The following is a 12,535-nucleotide window of genomic DNA, read 5'->3' as shown; positions in this document are numbered from 1 at the left end:
TCTTTAATTGTGATTAATCGATTCTTTAAGTAACCGTCAACTAATTCAGTAATCACGTGATTAATTGTGATTAATTGAACAAATCATAAATTTGATTAATCATGATTAATCGATTGAAAGAATCAGTCACTAACTTAATAATCAAATAATCTTTAACTGGAGCATACAGACTTTGAAAGTGGTAATTTGCTAAAAGAGCAACACAATCAATCCAGATATTAAGACAAAACTTCATAAAAAATATATAAATTTTGCATTTAAGATGGAAATCCTTCATTTTCTGTAAATATGTTTCACCCAGAACTCCTCAGGTAGCAGTTTTATCTCCACCTGGTTCAAATTATGTCCAAAAACTCTTTGGAGTATTTTTATCAGCAGATGCATCCTTTGCTACAAATGATTTGCATCTTCTACTGTATTGCTAACATTATGTAAAAAAAAAACAAAAAAACTTATGAAATAAAAAATCTGTGGCATTTTTTAAATCCAGCCAATTGATTAATCATCACAAAATAATCATTAGTTGCAGCTCCTGTCATCTAGATAATCAAAGATCCTCCTTGCAATGTTTTGAGTAAGTTTTACTTTAAAAAAATATAATTTTAGGTCTTTCCTTTGTGTGGCCTGTTAGATTATTGTGACAAGACGCAGAAGGGATGATTGTTTGTGCATCATTAGCACTGGATGAGTGAAACTGTCTCAGAGGAAACAGGATCCCTGGGCTGCTGTTCCAGGCACCAAATGAGGCCGTTTGTTACCCTGACCTCTGACCAAGTGTCCTGCAGATAAACGTTTCAAATCGCTCTGGGCTGGATGGTTTGTAGAAGCACTTTGCAGGAAATTTTATTGGGCTGAAACGATTAATCTGTTATTTAAATAATCATGATTAATCGTTAACTGGAGCAGGCAGACTCAAAAAATCTACATTTTGCATTTAAGATAAAAATTAAATCAGTTTCTCTGTAAATCTGTTTTACTTAGAACTTCTCAGGTGGCAGCTTCAGTTTCACAAAGTTCAGATTCTGCGAAGAAAATTGTGTGAAAGTGTTAAGCACTTTCACACGTTGATGTCAGTAGTTTATAGGCTGCAGATGCTTCATTTGCTTCAAATAATCAAGTATTCATCAAATTAATTGTATCATTTGGTATTTTAGGCAATAAAATATTTATTTTATTGCCTAAAATCTTTTAGATAAGATTCCTTATCTAAAAAAGGGATCTTTCAATGTAGTTCTCTTGTGGTATAAAATAATAAGTGGTTAAAAGAAAAAGCATTTTTTATCTGATTAATCAATTAATCATTAGAATAATTAATAGAATAATTGATTATTTAAATGGTAGTTAGTTACAGCCCTAACATTTTATGCATTTAATAAGATGAAGCTATTGTTTTATTCTAATTTAAAGCTAGATTATTCCAAAAATTAAATTTCTGATGCCTTATAAGTTAGAAAATGAAGTGATTCTGATGCAGTGAGTGATTTATAACTGCAAAATGGAGCTTAAACGAGATTAATGCGTAAATACAACGTTCGGTTTCCCCTCTTTTCTGTGTTTACTTCCTGTCCTCTGAAGCCCCATCAGTTGAGCCTGGCTCTGCTGGAGGGTTCTTCCTGTTCACAGGGAGTTGTTTCTTTCCACTGTGCCCACATGCTTGCTCAGTATGAGGAATTGCTGCTGATGTAATTTGCCTCCATTGTATTAAACTGAGGATCAAATAGTAAAGCCTGTAGCTGAATTTGAATCCATAGATGTTTAATTAATTGCAAATTGAACATAAATTAACATATTTTTATTTAATTAAAAGCAGTGACCCTTTAAAACCACAATAAATGGACAAAATATTTGTCAGAAATAATGTGAATAAAAACTAAAAGCAATATAAATGTTTCAATTTTGACCATTTTAATTGAATTGGACTGAATTTAAACTCTTAGTTAAATAAAATAGATTAGTGGCTCTATAATGTGACACGCAGCAATACGTGTCACACTATTGCTGCTTGGATTCTTACAAGAATCACCTGTAAAATCAGAGTAATTTAATATAAACTAATTATTCTGCAAACTCATTAAGAAGTGAAGATATTGTGCAATGCCTCCCTCTGCGTGTGGACTGGGTGACAACTGGAGAACAGAAACCCGGACCACTGTTGGGTCCAGTTGTCCATCTGCCAAGTGCAGGTTTGGCAGCCAAATGGGCCGAGTGAAAACCCCAGAACCAAACGGGCCCAATGAAAACTCCAGAACCAAACGGGCCCAATGAAAACCTCAGAACCAAACAGTCCCAATGAAAACCCCAGAACCAAACGGGCCCAATGAAAACCCCAGAACCAAACAGTCCCAATGAAAACCCCAGAACCAAACGGGCCCAATGAAAACCCCAGAACCAAACGGGCCCAATGAAAACAGACTTGGAGCCTGATCTCCTAAAGCTACAAACATGCAGAACAGCTTGGCACTAGAACGATGTAAAATATCACTAGCTGCGTTTTTATTGGCCATAAAAATGTACAAATTGAAATTACAACATTTAATTGGCTAAATCAAAACATGCTGTAAAAAAAAGAAGAAAACTTTTTCTCTAAAATGTTTTTGCACTAGGATGAGGCTGTATTGAAATTAGTGTATTTTTGCAAAACTTCCATGGAATTTTTTTTTTTCTCATTACAAGTCATGTGATCAACAACAGGATTTTACTGCTAGTGAAAAAGACAAAGAATACGACAGGAAGTGGTAGGAAAATGATGGCACAAAGTGTTTTTTAATGATTTATCGCGTAAATAAACATATGCACATGCGATTTTAATTGCATTTCTTATTTAATTGAAACACAGAAATTGTGAAATTGTATTTTTATTTTTTGCAAAGTAAACGCAGCTCATTTCTGATATGACCTCTGCAGAAGACATCTTAAAAGCCCTATAAAGACCATCCATGATCTTGTAATTTTTTATTTCATATAGTAATCTGAATCAGTTTTATGTGTTTCCATTTATTGGACTCCTTATTTTCTGCTTTGCTGTCTGTGCAGGTGGATAAAGTTTGAGGAAAAGGTGGAGAAAGGAGGTGAGCGCTGGAGTAAACCCCACGTGGCGACGCTGTCCTTGCACAGCCTGCTGGAGCTGCGCACCTGCATAGAGAAAGGCACCATCATGCTGGAGTTGGAGGCGTCCACTCTCCCTCAGGTTGTTGGTGAGTAAATTGATCATGTGACCCGTGGAGCCGCGCTGCAAAGCCTGATAAAGGTCATCATGTTCCTGCAGTGTGCTGTAGTCTGAGTCTGAGGCGTCTTTGGTTTGTTTGCACATTAGCTGGTCTCAGAAAGTAGTTTCCAAAATTAAAATGGTGGCTCTAAAACTTCCGCAGTCTAAGGGCAGTTCATTGTCTCCAGTTGCACTGAGATTATGACGTCTCTGTGTTGGTCTGCACGAAGGAAGAGCTCCCACTCAGACTGATTAATGTGATGTAATTGACCGCGCAGCCCGAAAAGAACCGGCGCTCTGACTGATGGGCCATTAACTGTACTAACCGTCCACAGGAAGAGAGTTTCCCCGAGGCTGGCTTCTGTCCGCTTTGAGGCTTCTGATCTTTTTAAAAATAGTTCAGACCTTAAGATTGAACCATATCCTGCCAGCAAGACTCTTAAACGGGAACATTTCACTCCTGGAGTCGCTAATTGAGTTTTTACAAGTATGAAGATCCTTTCAACTGTAGTTTGGATCGGCGTTTCGACTGCATTGTGAAATTCAGGGTTTGCATTAAACATGTTAGCAGCTGGAGAACTTTTGCTGCTTCATATATTATGAAACAGGATGCTAGTAGAGCACATTATGTATATTTATGAGGTAAATACGGAGCAGTTACTTATATTCAGTTACTTGCAGGTGTACTTATATGTGCCATTTCAAAAACCTCCTGTTTTTGAAATGGCATTGTGCTGTTACCTAGCAACCTCAGCCAAGCCCAGCCCCGTTACCTAGCAACCCCAGATGACCCCAGCCCCACTACCTAGCAACCCCAGACGAGCCCAGCCCTGTTACCTAGCAACCCCAGATGAGCCCAGCCCCGTTACCTAGCAATCCCAGACGACCCCAGCCCTGTTACCTAGCAACCCCAGATGAGCCCAGCCCTGTTACCTAGCAACCCCAGATGAGCCCAGCCCCGTTACCTAGCAACCCCAGCTGAGCCTAGCCCCGTTACCTAGCAACCCCAGACGAGCCTAGCCCCGTTACCTAGCAACCCCAGATGAGCCCAGCCCTGTTACCTAGCAACCCCAGATGAGCCCAGCCCCGTTACCTAGCAACCTGATGGTTGAATAACTTAAATAACAGATTAAAAACAGTAAATATCTCTGTAGTTGAGCTCGTATGTCTATTCATTCAACAATTTATTAGAAAAGGGGTTTTGGACGGACAATTTCATTACATAAAACGTAAAAATAATATGAATGTTTTCTGCATTACAACAAAATCTAAACTAAGATTTGACGCAACAGTTGTTTGCTTTCAGAGATGATCACTGACAACCAGATAGAGATCGGCCAGCTGAAAGCAGACCTGAAGGACAAGGTGATGTACACGTTGCTACGGAAACACCGCCACCAGACCAAGAAGTCCAACCTCCGCTCCCTGGCCGACATTGGGAAAACGGTTTCCAGCGCAAGTAGGCTGTTTTCCAACCAGGACAACGGTAACAGTGGTGCCAGTTTGGTGCAGTCTTTTCAGCTTTTCACTCTAGAAAATCAGAACGGGAAAGTCGTGATTCAACAGAGAAAATATACAAAATTAATTTGGATTTGAGTGACGAGAAATCCAGTGAGTTTTGAGTGCTGAACTGCAAATGACAGCGTTTGTGTGGGACTCTTATTAGAGCCCAGTTGGTCAAATTAGTTTCATACGGAACCAGAAGATGCAGGGAAACATTATTTACTGGGTATTCCTGGATGCATATTCATTTTTGTAGCATCTTGAATCAACTAACTCTGAAACTTTTGACATCATATAAGAATCACTGTAGATAGAAATAAACATTTTGAGATTAATTTAAGAAATTCTCAAGAAACAACAAGGACAATTTTTATTTTGATAAGTTAACAATTTGCCTGAAAAAATCTGAAATTTTGAGGAGAGTCTCAGAAATTTTCTAAAAAAAAAAAGGGGGGGGGCTTTCTGATTTTCAAACAAATTGCCTTGTTTTTTCTGAAACAGTTTTGAGTTTAATATAAAAATTTCTCAGATTTTTCTAGCAAATTTTCTGGAAAATGTCAGGGATTAAACTAAAAAATGTTATAGAGTTTTTCTCTTATTTCTTATCTTAAAACACAAAAGTTTAAACAACGCAGTGAAAAAGTGTTTGCTCTCCTTTTAGATCAACAAACAAATTTAATACAAGACAAGGATAACCTTAAAAAACTAAAATTATAATTCAGATTATTTTAAGAAGTGAAACAGCATTTTCCAACCCACCTGGATGTTTGTGAAACAATATTTGCCCCAGTTTTAAGTCATGAATGAACTGTAATTAGGACTGGAACGATTAATCTGATTAATCGCTACGAGTCAATCATTAAAAATGATTATCAACTAATTTTGTAATTGATTTATCATTTGCTGGACTATAAAGAGTCTGAAAGAACAACATATTCAAATAAAACTGTCAAATATAAATTTGCATTTAAGATAAAACAAAACCTAATATATTCCACTTCTAATTCATCAAGTGGCACTTTTACATTCACTTGGTTCAAATTGTCTTAAACAAACAAAAAAACATCTCATATTAAGCGAAATTTATTAATCTGTTAATCCCAAAAATTATCACCAGATCAGCATGTTGGTGTTAGAAATATTTCTTAGCTGCAACAACTGATCAGTCGTTCACTAAAGGAACGCTATGTCAGTTTAGAGGAGTTTAGAGCTGCGTCAGCTTCATATGCATCATTTATAAAACTAACACTTCATTTCAGAACAAGAACATCAGACCAAATATAAAGCATGGCAGTGGTAGTGCTGCCAAATGGATTTAATCTGTTGCTCTTGTTGGAAAGTCCTGCATATCCAACCTTAAGCTCAAACATACTTGGGTTATGAGGTGAGAAAGATCCGCATGTCTGTCTCTAAATGACAAATAAATCCAACTGCACTGCAAAAACACAAATCTTTACAAGTATTTTTAATCTAGTTTCTGGTGTAAATATCTTAGTACTTTTGAAGTAAGACAAAATTAACCTTTAAGTACTTTTCAGAAAGATATAGGAGCTTGTTTTAAGTAAATAGTTCCTTAAAGTTGATAAAAAAGGTTTAGTTCAGATTATTTCACTTGTTAAAAGTGAAATAATCTGAACTAAAACTTTTTCATTAAGTATTTATTGATGTAAAAAGAGCTCCTAAATCTTGCTGAAAAGTTACTTGTAAGTTATCTTTGTCATATTTAAAGTGTACTAACATCTTTGCACTAGAAACTAGACCAAAGATACTTGGTAAGATTTGTGTTTTTGGGGAGGATTTGGAGAATCCTAGTCATAGTTAAATGTGATTGAGTTGCTGCTGCATGACCCCAAACAGGTCAATCCCTCATGGTCAAAAATGCTTAAATGTGGATAAAATAAAAATAATTCAGCTAAAAAAAAAAGGAAATTCATCCTAGAAACGTCGTCAGTAATCACAAACTCTAATAGCAGTTTTTGCCTGCAAGGACACGATAACCAGCTGTTAGGTTTAGACGACAATCATCTTTTCAGGCCAGGTTGGTTTGGATACATTTTTCCCTTAATACATTTTTAAACATTAACATTTGTTTGGTGATTTGAAAGGTTAAAGTTTGGCAAGAAAAAAAATATATATGAAAGGAATAAACAGCAAACACTTGTTTACTGTGCTGTCGATCAGTTTCCTGTGTTCAAGCGACAGGCGTTTGGTATCAGCTCTCTAACTGCACTTTAAAATGTATTTCAAGGCGCTTGCATTAATCTCCTAACATAGAGGAGCCAAAGTGATGCAAGTTTTTATTGCTGTGGTGGAAAAACCTCAAGGCCGAAACAAAAGAATAAAGCTGACTAAGTTGTTTAGAACTGACAAGTAATTAATTTGTCAATAAGAGATTATTTAGTACACAGAAGAGTGAAAGCAGGAGAAATACACTGCAAAAACACAAAATCTTACCAAGTATTTTTGGTCTAGCTTCTAATATAAATGTCTTAGCATTCTTGAAATAAGACAAAACTAATTTACAAGTAACTTTTCTGCAAGAATTATGAGCTTGTTTTAAGTCAATAATTCCTTAATATTTGTGAAAAGTTCTAGTTTCAGTGGCAGATTATTTCACTTATACCAAGACATTTTTCCCATGATATTAATGAAACTAATACATTTTTTGTAATAATAAGAAACTACTGACTTAAAACTAGCTCCTATATGTTGCTTGAAAGTTTCTTATACTTCAGGTTTGTCATATTTCAGGTTTCCTAAGATTTTGTGTTTTTGCAGCTCTGCTTCTGAATTACAGTTGCATCAAAATTAGCATGTTTCCGTCTCCTAACTGGGGAAATTAGCATCTGGATTTAGCACACAGGCCTAACTGACTTTATGGACATGTTTGCTTTGATTGTAAAACGTTGAGTAACTCGATGTAATTAATCTGTGACCAACCATGAAGTGAAGTTATTTATTGGCTCTTATCAGATGTGAGAAACATGTGGATGATGAAACAACAGGCTGCGCCATCATGTCAAAGTCTGGATCGTAGTAAAGATAAAGAACATCAGTGATAATCATTAATGGGTTATAACGCCTTGGAGGATAAAGTGCATAGTCAAGAGTTGAAACCACTGCTTGCTTCTCCAGTTTAACATCACCATTCCTCTGAACTCACTGTTTCTCTGCACAGCTTTTAACACACCGATTATTCCCTCCCTATCAAATCTGTTAACAGTCTTGATTTTGTTTGCCTATCGACTGTCCTTCATCTCGACCTTTCCACCTGTCTGTCCCCTTTTCTTGCTTGCCTGGACTGCTTCTGATAACCTTCTGCTGCCGCTAAAAGCCCGCAGTCCTCTGGAGAACTCGGTGACCTGCCTGTCGGGTCACATCTCCATGGAGGACCTGCAGAACCAAAGGAGTACCAGTATGGACTGGCTTAGTAAGTTCCCCAGACCCGGTTGCAACATGCTGAACACCTAGTAGTGAAAAAAAGGTGAATTGGACTTACAAATGGACAAAAAAAAAAAAAAAAAGACATCCATATTTGAACTGGGGTTGTGTGGAGTATTTATGAGCAATAAGTATCTTCTCTGCTGTCAGATCAGTTTGGAGGATTAATCAGAAAATCTCACATGGAGTCAAGTTGAAGCTGCAGCTTGTAACTTCCATTAAAAATATGTTTTACATATTTGTTGAACTCTCATTATGTCATTACAGTAGTATGAGACAGATAATCTGTGGAAAAAGCTAGCGCCTTACCAAACAGTGAGTGAGTTACTTCATTCCATAAACCTTCTCCCAGAATGCAGTGCGGCTCAGTATTTATTCTAAATAGTGAATATTGAATAGATATCAGATGTATTGTCTATTGATATTGATCATGTGTCTATCGTGATATATTGTTATTGATTTATTGTCCAGCTGTAGTCAGAATGCTGAACATGAACTAAGTCATTTTAACCTAATGGAAGTGAAGTTAGAGTAACAGTTGACCTGGTTACTTATTGTTCAGAAATATTTCACACAATTTTATAAAAAAGAAGAAACGAAGCATCACTGTGCAGGAACATTTCTACGTTTTCCTTTAGTCTTCATGGTCAGTTCCCTCGTTATTGATGTAAAATTTAAGAACGACAAATATAAAGTCAACCTCAAAAGCAGATTTCTTAATGCTGGCTGCATCATACTGACAGGCCTGGTTTTACCCACAATGCTGAGGGGGCAGATTTATGAAAAAGCTTCAGTGGCGCCGCTCGTCCTCCTACCTGCTGAGGGCCGTGATGAGAGGTCGCATCACGCTGTCAGAAACTGAGCATCAGCAGAGCATCAGTCACAGGAAAGCACTTAGTGGGCTGTTTTGGTGTGAGCGGATAGCCTCACCTGTTAGCGGTGACTCTGAGTGGATGCTGAGCAGCTGCTGGGCAAGCAGGAAAGTTTAATAAACCATGAGAACGGCGTGTAAACTTCACCAACATCAGGGCTGCTTAAGTTTGGATCCAACATGCAATAAAAACTAGATTCTTTAAATCAGGCAGAGTTAGCAGTAATTATCTTAGCTGAGGTTATAGATGCACCGATCCAATATTAATATTTGTATCAATACTGAAAAAAATAAAAGATCAGGTGTCTGTCAGGTGCCAGTCCAAGTTATATTAAAATTCCTAACTTTACTTTCTGAACCATTTGAAATTGTTGCAGTTTCATTTTTACATTTCTACTGTTTTTGTCAGTTTCAGTCTCTTTATTATTTATTTTACATGTTATGCTCCTAATTTAACTGACTGAACCAATTAAAGTAGTTTTTTCGTGTTTGACCAAGCTGGTGAAGCTGTTGGTGTTTTTAAGTGAGCTGTACCGGTGCAGAGTTACTTAATATATTTGTTATTCAGTACATTTAAGTCCGTGTTTATTGGGTCGGTATTAAACCTCAGATATTGATATCTGAAGTGAAAAAAGTGGATCAGTGCATACCTAGAAGGAGATAGTTTTGTTTTTTAAGTGTTTTGTGGATTGGGAGAATACTTACTTTGTTTCCATTAAATTAAGTAAAATAAAAATAAAATGTTTCCATCCATTGGCTTTTAGTGAGTAATTTTGTCAGATGTTGACATTGCGAATGGCTGTAAGAAACAGGAAGTAGAGATTGCAAACTGGCACAGATTTTCTTTTTTTGGTCTCAGATAAATGGAGAGAGTCTCTTTTCTGAGCTGGAGGTTTGAACTTTGAAATATTTCTGAGTTTTGTGCCTGTGGTAAAACATTGAAGCAGCCAGATTTACAAGCATGTGGGCCCCTGAACTGATGCATTATGGGTTTAATACACCCACTAGCCAATAACGCCATGTTGTTCCCAAAGACATCGACTTTAATATTTTTCTATTGTGTATATATTCATAAAAGTCATAAAAATTAATCAGCTTACCCCCAAAATATATCTCAGCTACAGGGATAATCTGGACATGCATTTCTTCATTTCTGGCTTGGCATGGACATTGCAGCGGAGCGGTAAAGGTTCTGGTGATGCATGTGGAGCGTAGCCTCTGGGCCACTGTCTTTTTCCTGGGTCTCCTCCGCCTCCATCAGTTTTATCTCATTCTCAGCTCTGAAAAACCGACAAATTTCAAACTTAATCCGTTTCTGCGTCACAACAGATAGTCCGACAACGCCTCACAAGAACCTGGCGTCCAGCAGCTTGAATGACATCTCTGACAAACCAGAGAAGGACCAGGTGAGTCAACCGACATCTGTAATCGATTCACCATGTTTCTGTTATTACACTCCAAAAACACAACATTTTACTGAGTAAATTTGATCTAAATTCCAGTGGACATATCTTAGTTCACTTGAAATAAGACAAAACTAATTTATAAGTAGCTTTGCAGCAAGAAATGGGAGCTTAAGTAAAATTATTGAATTTAATATTGATGAAAGAGTGCAGGTTCCACTGGGAAATTATTTCACTTATAACATGAGAAAAAATGCTTGTTGTAAGTGAAATAATCTGACAATGAAACTAGAACTTGTTCATCAATATTATAGATTGAATCAAAACAAGCTCCTAAACGTTGCTGAAAAGTTACTTGTAAGTCAATTTTGTCTCATTTCAAGTGCACTAAGATATTTGCACTAGAAACTAAACAAACATTACATGGCAGATTTTGTGTTTTTGCATTTTTTTAAAGACAAATGTGCAAATTATTGAGGTATAATCTTCTAAATTTTAAAGCTAATGTAGCTACTGTCCTAAAATATCCAGAATGCACAGTTTTCCTTCCTTTCTCTTGTGAAAAATAACCTGGTGAGAACAAAACAGACCGGAAATGCTGTCAGTGGTTGCTATGGTGATTCCCGCCTTTTTTGTCCTGAATGGAAAGAGGGGAGGAGCTCAAATTCTCTGTTCATCAGCCATGAACCACAAAATATTCTTGCCAAGTTCTTTGGTAATTAATAAATATAAATAATTTATGTAATTTTAACTAAGCTAGAGCAAGAAAAGTTTGGTCTGATTCAACTTCAGACTGTGACAGAAAAAAAGTTGCACCTTTTTATTCAGTGTATGTAAATATCTGGTTTCAACTGTATTGGTATTTTAATAAAATTTGGTTTAAGAAATCAATAGAAACAGCTGCTAAGTATAAAGAATAAATTGCCTTCTTTATTATGTTTTCTTTTATTTGTAATAAGACACAAGGTCTTACTCGTCTTTTATTTATAGGTCAAAGTTAAGTGGCTAAACAATCTACCAGAAAAAAGTATTTTTCTGAAAATAAGTGAAAAAACATTCAAAATCCGATGAAAAACTTTGACAGACTTTCAAAAAGGAGAACTAATAATCATAACCAACAAATAAACCAACAAAATGTGTAATTATTTACAACTTTCCAACAGCTTTTTGTCTGTTTTTTAAGGTTACTGACCATGAATTCTCCACTTCTGTCCACAGTTCACTGCTGGAAACCTTAAGTCAATCTCTGTACGCTCAAACAGCACTAGAAAATGGCAAGCATATTTTATTTTCTGGAAAATAACAGTGTATGAAAAGCGCTCCTCTCCAACTAAATGTCAAAAGCAGAGCGCTGTTCTTGGAAAGGCAGAGAGGCGAGAAGTGTCGATCATTTATTTAACATCTTAATGGAAATGACATTTGTAGGGAGCAGAGGCAGACGGGAGCTACGGCTTGATGTCGCCTCATCCACAGGAAATCGGTTCCTGCACTGCAGAAACACAAAATCTTACAGGTATTTTTGTTCTAGTTTCTAGTGCAAATATATTAGTACAGTTCAAATAACACAAAATTAACTTACGAGTAACTTTTCAGAAAAATATAGGAGCTTATTGAAAAATGACTTTTGTCTTATTTCAGCAGTAGTACATTAACTGCACTAGAAACTAAAAATACTTGCTAAGGTTTTGTGTTTTTGCAGTGTGCAAAGAAAGACTGAAACCCATATAATGTTTAATGTTTCCATCACCATTAGAAGTTTATTGCAAGAGTGTAAGTATATAAAAAATGTTTATACCTGTGGTTAATGTGTAAAGTTTGTGGAAAACCAGGATTTACTGATGATGGGTGTTACATGTCCAGTCACAAAAAGTTGAAGTTAATTTCCATGTTTAGTTTTAACCCACTCTGAGACTTGCTAATCCTCAAGAGCACCAGAAGCTAGCTTTGGTACGTTAGAGTATTATGATCATTTCAAGCTGTTGATTGATCGGGGAAGAAATATGGAAAAATTTCTGCTGAGATAAATGGGAAAAGAGAAGTTTTATTTACCGTTAATTTGCATTACTTAATCAGTTCAATTTTAAAATAGTTCATTTTTCCGTAAAGGGAAAT

At 36.3% G+C, this 12,535-nt stretch overlaps 1 protein-coding gene across 3 annotated transcripts in view; it reads left to right on the top strand.

The window, feature by feature from the left end:
- Positions 1-12,535, top strand: part of LOC106947474 (electrogenic sodium bicarbonate cotransporter 1-like) — a 48,982-nt gene that overhangs the window by 24,623 nt on the left and 11,824 nt on the right. The window contains exons 6-9 of one of the 3 annotated variants that reach the window (XM_015032490.1): positions 3,034-3,194; positions 4,512-4,691; positions 8,043-8,138; positions 10,350-10,426. In XM_015032490.1, the coding sequence (XP_014887976.1) occupies positions 3,034-3,194; positions 4,512-4,691; positions 8,043-8,138; positions 10,350-10,426 (514 nt within the window). The remainder of the gene's footprint in view (positions 1-3,033; positions 3,195-4,511; positions 4,692-8,042; positions 8,139-10,349; positions 10,427-12,535) is intronic. The other 2 variants (XM_015032491.1, XM_015032492.1) reach the window with 2 other exon arrangements.

The sequence above is a fragment of the Poecilia latipinna genome, unplaced genomic scaffold (assembly GCF_001443285.1).
Source record: "Poecilia latipinna isolate Pla-1442-1.1 unplaced genomic scaffold, P_latipinna-1.0 Scaffold243, whole genome shotgun sequence".
Classification (NCBI taxonomy): domain Eukaryota; kingdom Metazoa; phylum Chordata; class Actinopteri; order Cyprinodontiformes; family Poeciliidae; genus Poecilia; species Poecilia latipinna.
Note: the sequence above shows the minus strand (reverse complement) of the source record. Positions and strands in the feature narration are given on the sequence as shown.